Source organism: Phlebotomus papatasi, chromosome 4 (assembly GCF_024763615.1).
Source record: "Phlebotomus papatasi isolate M1 chromosome 4, Ppap_2.1, whole genome shotgun sequence".
Taxonomy (NCBI): Eukaryota; Metazoa; Arthropoda; class Insecta; order Diptera; family Psychodidae; genus Phlebotomus; species Phlebotomus papatasi.
In genome coordinates this window covers 3,831,984-3,843,113 of record NC_077225.1, presented here as the reverse complement: position 1 = coordinate 3,843,113, position 11,130 = coordinate 3,831,984, and the positions used below count along the sequence as shown (strand labels likewise).

Genomic DNA, 11,130 nt, shown 5'->3' with positions numbered 1-11,130 from the left:
TGGTTCCCAATTTTTAATTCAATGCTAGCTTCAAAACTATTATACTTACATGCTGATTCCTCTATTATCCCTGTTGATAGGCAAACGCACTTTTGAAAAGGACTTACCCTGGTGGCAGGAATTTTGTCAAGCAAAACTGCGAGAGAAGAGGAATACCCACAGAGTCACATGACGTAATTTTGCAGTCACTTTCTGAAGCATCATGGAAACAATATGATACCAGTTGGAAAAAATGGTGGAAATTTTCTATAAAGAATACGTTGGACCCCTTTGAAATTAATATTCAAAGCGTTTTTCGGTTCCTAACGGAGGAGTTCAAAGAAGGAGCATCATATGGTACTCTAAATTCATACCGCTCGTCTCTATCTATGATAACAGGGTCGTGGTTGGCTCACGATGAGAGTTTGAAACGATTTTTCAAAGGAATAGCAAGGCCTAGACCAAATAAGCCAAAGTACGATAGTACATGGGACCCAAAAATCATCCTAGATTAATATAGAGGGAGACCTACGAATTCAGAATTACCATTTAAAGATTTGTCATTAAAGCTCATCATCATGCTCGCTTTAATAACGGGTCAAAGGATGCCAACTTTTTCTTTGATAAATGTCGACGATATTAAGGAAACAAATGACTGCATTGAAATACGAATTCCGAAACGAATTAAAACCTCAGGAATTGGTCGCTCTCAACCTCTGTTAATTATTCCGTTTTTTAATGAAGAACCGATATTATGTGTAGCGTCAGTTCTTAAACATTACTTGGAGAAAACAAGTGAATTTAGAGGAAATATAAAAGAATTATTTATCTCTCTTAAGCGTCCATTTAGAGCAGTAGGCGCTCAAACGTTAAGCCATTGGGTCAAGAATGTTCTCAAAGAATGTAACACTGATACTTTTATTTTCTCGGGCTATTCGATTCGCCATGCTGCGACGTCGGCAGCAAAACGAAATGGCTTAGATATTGATGTAATTAAGAAGACTGCAGGATGGACAGTAAAGTCCAATACTTTTGTAAAATTTTACAATCTACCTCTTATTAGTAACAGAACCGCCTTTGCAAAAGCAATCCTACAGAATTAAATGAAATACTTGTTACTTTTGAAATAATATTTTATACTTGGCGGTATATAAATGGCTTTATATATACTTATCTTCTATTGAATTTTGTTACAAAATACAAAATATATTTGAAATAAATATAAGTCAATAATTATCCAGTTGTTAATATTGATTTATATTATTCCTTGTGGCCGTAACGTCTTTGAACATCTACAAGTTTGATCTCGAGGAAGAGGAGCGTAGTACAATTTAATGATTAAACGAACTTACCAAGTGAAGTTCAATCAAAATTGTAAGTAGCTCCTCTTCCGAGATGATCAAACCCCACCCATGAAAAACCCTTTACTACTTCATATTCTATAATAAGAGTAATAATAATCCCCTAAAAAATATTACGTTACGACCATTTTCACTTTAAAATAATGACAATTAGGTTGACAGTGGCGCCACCGTTGGATAATGTTGGATAATTTACGATAATTTTTTTTTAAATTATCTATAAAACGTGTGAAATTTGGCACGGGGTAGAGGGACTACAAGTTTGATCATCTCGGAAGAGGAGCTACGTACAATTTTGATTGAACTTCACTTGGTAAGTTCGTTTAATCATTAAATTACACCGTGAATCTTCCACAAACATAAACAATAACATACGGCGAAATGATACTTCGTCATTCGCTGAAGTCGCATCTGGCGCCACACTCAGTCCCATTATTCTTGAGATCTTTTCTAAGGCTAAGACTCTGACTAGGGATCCTTCGCTTGTCAACGGGACTACAAATTGGGACCGTTAAAGAGAAAAGTTGGATGAATCCATTGATGTCCTTGTGAAGCTCGCTTCACACCAAGAAAGCGAGTGATAAGCCTAGATCAGCTTATTGTAGGTAAGATTCTTAACGTGACTGGTACGACATAAGTCGCCACCTATCGTCAATTTACACTTATAGCAACATTAAGGTTGTCATCAGACAATACCACCGGAAGTTATATTGTCACGTCACGTCAGGGAAGAAAAAACAGTCTGGAAGTCAATAATCATAATTTCATCCGAGAATATCTATTTAATCCTCTTGAATTATTACAAATAAATTAGTTGAGTTTGAAGCATAGAGTGTTTTGTCATCGTTGAATCGAGGAGAGAGAAGAAGACGGTCCTTTTCGCCAAGATAAGACCACTTTCTCTCTTTTGCAGGTACGGTAAAAACCATCAGGGTATTATCTACCAGCTTTGTGGGATCTCACGCATAATCCGTTGTACTTTTAGGTACGCTAGAGCCATCAGGGCATTTCCTGTTTCTCTGTATTGAGATCTTATGAGCAATCCGTTGTACTTTTAGGTAAAAGATTCTCCTGACCATAAACTTGGTCCATTCGAGCCTCTAGTTGGCTCACCAGATACAGAGGCGTGGGTTCAGCTAGAACGAATCAGCAAATCAGACAGACGTCAGGAGAGCAGCCGCACAGAGGCAAAATTGTGACAGAATTTGGGAGCACAGAGTCCCAAGAGCATCAGCAATCAGAACATATACGTGTAGCAACCCGGTCAGAGCCCGGACACGTATTCCGGAAGATTTTTGAGAACAAATAACCTCAAAATCTAAAGCAGCATTCAGCACAGATTCACGATGACAACGCTACTTCAAGAAAGAGATTTTCTATTCAGCACAATCCAGGAGCAGTATGCAACACGAACAGATTTCTCGGAAATACCGGCCAGCAGGGCCATTCCAGAGCTGAAAGCAAAGTTCGCCTTCACCAACACTACACGTCAAAGATTTCTTGTGTTGCATCACGACATCAGCAAGAAGAAATTAGACGATGATCAGAGGCAAGCAGAAGAGATTCTTCTGCAGGATTTCTTGAGAATGTGCAATGTAATTGACATGAAAATCAATGAGGTTATGTACCAGTATCAGTACCAAGAAGCAGCAGAACAGAAGCAAAAGCCAGAATTATCAGCAGCTGAAGGCAATTCTACACTTGCACATATTCTCGAGACAGTGTTGGAGAAACAGACAAAGAATATTCAGGATATTGTTGGTGCTCACAAACTAGAGATCGAGACCATGAGCAATGTTCTCGAAAAGCAGACAGCAATCAAACACAAGAGGTACAAATTGCCGCCACTGGAGATTCCATTGGAGAAGTTGTCAGGGAAACTCACCGAGTGGACAAAATTCCGTGATTTGTACATGAGCAACATTCACAACAGGGATGATCTTGAACCAGTCGAAAAATTCCAATATCTGGCATCCTATTTGACAGGGGAAGCAGCCTCATACATCAAGAATATTCCAGCGACAGATGCAAATTATCAAGATGCTTGGGAGAGGCTGGTCAGATCGTATAACAAGCCGAAAAATATCGCATTCGATCACATTAGAGCATACATTGAACAGTCTAAGAAGGTCGTCAGCAATCCTGAAGAATTGAAAACATTATTTGTCACCATTGAAGAGACGGTGCGTGCACTAGATGCTCTCAACGCTACAGGCAGGGATCCATGGTTAATTTATTTGGCCATGGAAGCATTTGACACTGAAACCAGAAATCAGTGAACCAATCTCAGGAGTCCTTCCTACTTTCGATGAATTCACGGAGTTTATCGAGAAACGATATGATTCATGGATATCTTGCTGGGAGAAAAAGCAAGAAAGCAAATTAGCAAAGCCAATTCCCGGAAAACAGTCAAAACCACCAGGGTTTAAGGGATTTGGATCTCAACAGAATCAGAAGACAATACCAGGTTAATCATCTCTTGTTTCCACCACGGGACAGGGAAATATGCAATGTTTTATCTGCTCGGGCAATGATCATCATATCGCGAAATGCCAGAAATTCCTGACATCAGAGCCATCCCGCAGAGTTGAACTAATCAGGACGGCAGCATTGTGCTTCAATTGTCTACGTCTAGGGCTCCGATTGTCAGAATGTCGTGGAGGAACCTGTAGGCAATGTCAGATGAAGCTCAACACACTCATCCATGAGGCCTTTGCACAGAAGCCAAGGGATCATGTGACACAGAAGCCATCAGAAACAGATAAGCAGTCAGAAGAGTCGCAATCATCAGCAACACAAAGGAATTTACCAACAGGAACATCATCCACTGGACTGGTAAACCACACAGTCATGGCTTCACAGAGTTCAACACTCAGTCTACTACCATTAGCTCAGATTTTGGTCAAGGATCATGAAGAAAGGCAGCACCTGTGTCGAGCATTATTGGATTCATGTTCACAGTCAAACATGATCACTCGCAACATGGCTTCATTTCTCAATTTGCCCGCCAGAGTGTCTACAATCGGAGCAATCAAGGGTATTGGAGCCATGTCAGCTGGCACACCACAGGAGCTAACAGCAGAGATTTCATCCAGAGACAATGCAGTTTCAATGGAGCTAGATTTTCTGGTGCTATATCATATTATGGATGATCAGCCAGTTTCAACAGCCAATGTGACTCATCTGATTCCAACGAATGTATTTTTGGCCGACCCAGAATTCTACAAACCAGGAAGAATTGACATGCTGTTGGGTACAGATGTATTTATGAAAATCTTGCGCAGTCTTCAGATTGCGGGATCTCCCACATTCCAAGAGACAGTATTTGAATACGTTGCAGCGGGAGTTTACGGAGCAAAAGGTCCCTTGGAAATTGCAAACAGTTTCATTTCAACATGTTCCTGTTCTGGAGATGAACTGAAGTCACTCAATGAGCAGATCGAGAAGTTTGTCAATGCGGAAAAGCTACAGAAATCTCAAGGAGTTCTGACAGCAGAGGAGAATAGGTGCGAGGAGCATTTTGTTCTCAACACCACACGCACTGAGACAGGAAGATTCGTCTGTGGCATTCCCACTACAGATGACTTACACACTTTGGGTGAATCCAAGGAACAGGCCATGAAGCAGTTTCTCTGTGGAGAAAAACAACGATTGAGAAAACCAGAGTTGAATAAGCAGTATGTAGAATTCATGCAAAACTACAGAGATTCCAATCACATGAGATTGCAGCCACCAGGGTATCAATCATCAAAGCCAGAGGTGTTTTTACCACACCATCTAGTGTTCAAGGAATCCAGCACCACACCAGTGAGAGTGATATTCAATGCATCAAAGAAGACAAGTACAGGAAAGTCTCTCAATGATGTTGTTCACGCGAAAAAAGACATATCCTAAATTTGTCCATGTAAACTTCCACCCATGATTATTTATTGGGTGACTCGTCTATGTCGATTGATTTTTTCCCCTCTCCATAACGGACTTTTTTTTTCCTCTTTTTTCTCTTCCTTCCTTCTGCAAGTTCAAGTCAAGTACAAATTTTATCGCTCTGCCACAAAACTTAAAATATTTTCAATTTAAAGTAATAAATATCTTTCGCGACTGCACCAAAGTGTTTTATTGTCGTGCGTGAGTGAGAGTAGTCCTGAGTGGTAATCCAAAAGTGCCATTTCACGAGAAAAAGGTGAAAGAAAAAGACTGTGAGTGAACCTCGTGGAATCCAGCCCAACGAGTGGAAGTCTTTCGAGGCAAAAGCTGCGCAGCAGAACATTGAGGAGGAAAATTTTTATTGATCCTCCTTCGCCAGGATAACCAGGCTTGTATTTCTTTCCTCAACAGGTACAATTACCACAATTATTTGGGGAAAAGTCAGGGCTTTGGAACTCAGGAGTTCTTTGTCTAATTCTCAGGTACAATTACCACAATTATTTGGGGAAAAGTCAGGGCTTTGGAACTCAGGAGTTCTTTGTCTAATTCTCAGGTAAATTCTCACCAGATGTTTTGATGGTCGGACCGAAAGTGCAGGATGATATTTTCGATATCATGATTCGAAGCCGAGAGGACAGAATTCTCATGAAGGCAGATTTGAAGCAGATGTTCAGGCACATAGACATTCGGGATGAAGATCAAAGTCTACAGAAGATCTTCTGGAGAGATACCCCGAGTGAACCAGTTCAGATTTATTTGCTGAGGACGGTAACATATGGTACAGCCAGGTGCATCAAGCAATTGTCAATTGATGGAAAACAGCAGTTTCCTTTAGCAGCATCGGTGGTCGAGAAAGACACTTACATGGACGATGTAATCACCAGCATTGGAAGCATCCAAGAAGCAATTGAGTTCCAGAAACTGTTGGATGGTCTATTCAAAAGTGGAGGATTCTTTCTCAGGAAGTGGTGTTCAAATGCCCCGGAAGTTCTGGAAAGGATACCGGAAGAAGATAGAGAGATACAAGGTTCTCTCGACATGGGCTTCGAAGGCAGTGTCAAAGCCCTTGGCATTGCGTGGAATCCTGCCACAGATCTCTACAGCTATGAGGCCAGGGAGTTCAATTCAGTGGTCACGAAGAGAAACATTTTGTCAGATACAGCGAGGATTTATGACCCACTTGGATTGCTTGCACCACTGACAGTGACAGCGAAAATCCTCCTCCAGTCTCTCTGGCAGCTGAAGGCGGATTGGGACACAGAATTGGACGAAAGTATTCAAGCTCAGTGGAAACAGTATCAGGAGAATGTTGTCAATGTCACAACCCAGCTGACCATGCCAAGAGAGATTACTGACTTACCAGTTGTAATGACTCAAGTGCAATTGATAGGTTTCAGTGATACGTCAGAAAAGGCAATAGCAGCATGTGTGTATGCTTCCACCATTGACAGTGATGGCAGAGTGAGCTCACGACTATACGCAGCAAAAAAAACAAAGGTTTCACCAGTGAATAAAATAACAATTGCTCGATTGGAATTGTGTGCAGCAGCATTATTGGCAAAACTCATCAGGAGAGTAAAGGACGCGATCAAGAGAGATGTCACAGAGATTCATGCCTTCTCAGATTCGACGATTGTCTTGTGTTGGATAGCAAAGGATCCATCGCATTGGAAGACATTCGTGGCAAATCGTGTCTCATACATTCAGAATAGCATTCCAACTGCAAAATGGCATCATGTCATTTCACAAGAGAATCCAGCGGATTTAGCATTACGGGGAGTTTCAGCAGCTGAACTTATTCACAGCCGTTTGTGGTGGACAGGACCACCATGGATGACAGAATATGAGATGACACTTCGATCAGCAGATGAAGATGTTGCAGGAGCAGAAGCTGAGATTCGCAAAGGTGTTACACTTGTCAATACAGCAGAGTTTTGGGAGTTTATCTATCGATATTTGTCCTACACGAAAATCATCAGATACGTCGCATTATGGAAGCGATATATTCACAATCTGCAGGCCAAGAAGAAGCAGACAGATCCCATCACAGGAAGTTTGACACCAGTTGTGCTAGAGACAGCCGCATGTACAGTTCTGAGACATGTTCAACAACAGATGTTCACCGAGGACTGTGATGCACTCGAGAGGAAGGTGGAGACCTCAGAGAAATCTCGCCTTTTTCGCCTGAACCCATTTCTAGACAGCAATGGGCTTGTCAGAGTTGGTGGACGAATACGTCGAGCTCACATTCAGTATGACCAGAAGCACCCGATTTTACTGCCACAGAATCATCACATAACCAAACTTATCGCAGAAGAAGCTCACCAGGAAACTCTTCGTGGGGAAACACAGCTGATGCTGGCACATATACGACAGAAGGTCTGGCCCATAAGAGGAATTGATTTGTGCAAGAGGACCGTTAAGAAGTGTGTCACCTGCTTCCGAGTGAAACCGAAACCTACCGAACACTACATGAGTGATTATCACTCAGCCAGGGTTAATGCAGTTCATCCATTCTACCAGACAGGGATAGACTACTGTGGTCCAGTATACATCAAAACACCAGTGCGTTCCAGAGTAGTGCTCAAGATGTACATAGCACTATTTACATGTCTCGCGACACGTGCAATTCATCTAGAGTTGGTCACGGATCTCACGACTCAGGCGTTCATCGCAGCCATGAAAAGATTTATGGCACGTCGTGGGAAACCCAACGAAATTCTTTGCGACAATGCGACAACGTTCGTTGGGCCAGACAGAGAGATACGGCAGGTATCCGAACTGATGTCTTCAGAGGAACACCAGACCAGAGTGATTGATTCCGCCTCCAGAGAGGGAATCACTTTCAAGTTCATACCACCGCGCAGCCCACACTTTGGAGGAGCGTGGGAATCCTTGATTAAGAGAGTGAAGTTTCATCTTTGCAGAGCAGCAGGAGATTCTCATCTCACCCAGGAAGAGATGTTAACACTTTTAGCCCAGATTGAAGCGTGTGTAAACTCGCGTCCATTGACTACAATTTCATCAGATCCTGCTGACCTGGAAGCATTAACACCCGGACATTTTCTGATCGGACGAGCTCTTACTTCACTACCAGAACCAAACCTCACTAATGTGTCCGAGGGAAGATTGAAGCATTGGAAGTCAGTGCAACAGCGTGTGCAGTTTTTCTGGCACTGTTTCGGCTCCGTTCAGCTAGAGAGCCGAAGCAAGAGGAAGAGGATAGTCCGAATCCGGTCAGACTATTCCCTTGCTCTGATAAGAATATTCTTGGGAATTTCTGGGGAATTCGTTCTCCTTTCGGACTGACTCTCTGCTGTTTTCACGGCCTCTAGTAACGGCTCTTTCGAGCCACCGGGCTTAAGGCAGTGATGCCCCCTTGTGTAGGCTACCCCCGGGGGTGCCTCGAGAGAGTTTTAATTCGAGATCGGGAAATAAATTTCCTAATCTCGCAGTCCGGCAAATAAATGCCTCTGGAGAATAAATTCCTCAATAGGAATTTACTCAAGAAATATTCTTGAAAATCTGCCTTCGATCGTAAGGCTCCTTGAGGAGAAGCCGTTGTCCTTATGGCAGTTGGGAGCCAATTGGCCGCTGATAGATTTTAGGCAGAGTATTGCCGATTAATCTGGCCAATGGGAGATGCAATCTGTAAATAAGCACTACTTACTTTCGTGCTGCTGAACTGAAGAGAAACTCCGATAGCTGGGATATTGCAATCTGATTTATTATTAAAAATTTTCACCCTTTTATACAAAAATCACTTTCTCCCACTTTCACTTGACAAATTCTATGTGCGTCATTACCAAAAGTGCAATTCTTAATTGTAACAGAAAAAATTTGCTGACCGCTGCTGACACAGAGTGTGAATGCACTAGAGTCATTGACTTTAGCCGATCAGTTGTCTTATTGACCTGATTTTTCTTTGTCTTTAAATGCTATTTTCTTGTAAACTAGTGGACCAAATGATGTTAGGTTTAGCTTATGGGATTCCTTAATATCTCTATAATGGTGTATTTATCCTATTTTTCTACCGTATATTCCCATTTCTCTACAATATCCTCGTAAAGTTATGCTAATTTTGATGTTTTTATGATGAAATGACTCGTAAGACTAAAGAAAAACTTAAATATTTACTATAATTTTGTTATCTAAGTTGATCCTTTTCTTGCAATATTGTAATTAAAGGACTCAAAAATTAGTTGGTATAGTTTAAATATATAAAATATTAAGGAAAGTCTTAGAAATTAGCCCATAAAAATTGTCAATTTTATGAATTTTTGGTGTAAAATTGGCTCAAACTATCCCCTGGTTTTTGGCTAAACTATAATGCTTTAAGATGTAAAATCGTACTTGACTATTAGTTTGTATCTCTAAAAAGTTGGTAAGAGTCCTTAAATCCTTTCGTGATATTTCATATCCTCAAAAAGCATAGGTAACCTTTTGCGTGTTATTAGAATTTTCGTCTTCGAATAGGCCAAAATATAAAAAAGTTTAAAGTGAAAATTTTAGTATCCTTGCAAGGAATAAAGGATTCTTACATATCAATACTAGTAATTTAATATCTCTAAAGTACCCTGAAATGTATTAAATTTGATTTTTCGGTCTTATCTACCTAAAAAGTGGGAGTTACAAATTTCACTAATTTAATAGTAATTGAAGGTGCATGTTCATCTTGAACAGGCACAGATGGTCAACAGAGTACTTACACACACTGCAGCAAAGGCACAAGTGGACAAGTCATCACCCAGCAGTCAAAATTGGAGGCATCGTGATCATCATGGAGGACAATCTGCCACCGTTGAAATGGAAGATGGACAGAGTCATCCTCACTCACCCAGGCGCAGATGGAACTGTGAGAGTGGTCACAGTTCAGACCAGAAGTGGCACCTATTGACGAGCCGTAGCCAAGTTGTGTGTGCTACCCATTGAATCTCCACAAACCCCATCCGGTGTTTCTGCCCGGCCAGGAAATGGTACGACATAAGTCGCCACCTATCGTCAATTTTCATCTTATAGCAATATTATCGTTGTCATCAGACAACACCACCGGAAGTCGTTCAGTGTCACGTCAAGCAAAAAAAGCATTACCATTCAGGAATCCAATCAGCACGTTTATTTCTCAAATTATCTCATCAATCAGTTTCTTTATTTTGAATTAGTTGTTAAATAAATCTAGTTGAATTTATTTACTGTGTGTTTCGTCATCGAGAATCGGAAAGGCGAGAGAAGGCGGTCCTTTTTCGCCAGGATTGAGATATTCTCTCCCTTTTCAGGTATATCAGGAACCTCCGGATATTATCTACAGGAATTGTTTTAGGATTTCATGCGTGATATTCTATACTTTTAGGTACTAGAGAAGCATCAGGGAATTCTCTATTTACCATTTATCTGGAACTCATGCGCAATATACTATATTTTTAGGTAAGAGATTCTCCTGACCAATCCCTGTAAAGTTAGGCATGTTTTGATGTTTTAATGATGAAATGACTCGTAAGATGTAAAATTTAAGATGTAAAATCATGTTCGACAATTAGTTTGTATCTCTAAAAAGTTGGTAAGAGTCCTTAAAACTTTTTATGATATTTCATATCCTTAGAAAGCATAGGTAACCTTTTGCGTGTTATTAGATTTTTTCATCTTTGGATAGGCCAAAATATGACAAAATTTAATGTGAAAATTTTAGTGTCCTTGTAAGGAATGAAGGATTCTTACATATCAATACTAGTAATTTAACTTCTTAAAATTGTCCAAGAACGTCTTAAATTTGAATTTTTTGTCTAATCTACCTAAAAAGTGGGAGTTACAAGTTTCACTAATTTAATAGTAATTGAAGGTGCATGTTCATCTTGAACAACCACTAATT

General features: G+C 40.6%; 1 protein-coding gene across 1 annotated transcript; it reads left to right on the top strand.

Moving 5' to 3' along the window:
* Window positions 1-2,686: 2,686 nt before the first annotated feature.
* On the top strand, window positions 2,687-8,573 carry LOC129808548 (uncharacterized). The gene is made up of 4 exons (XM_055858327.1): window positions 2,687-3,523; window positions 3,591-3,807; window positions 3,976-5,181; window positions 5,818-8,573. Exons 1-4 carry the CDS (start codon window positions 2,687-2,689, stop codon window positions 8,571-8,573), a joined length of 5,016 nt encoding a protein of 1,671 aa, XP_055714302.1.
* Window positions 8,574-11,130: the final 2,557 nt, after the last annotated feature.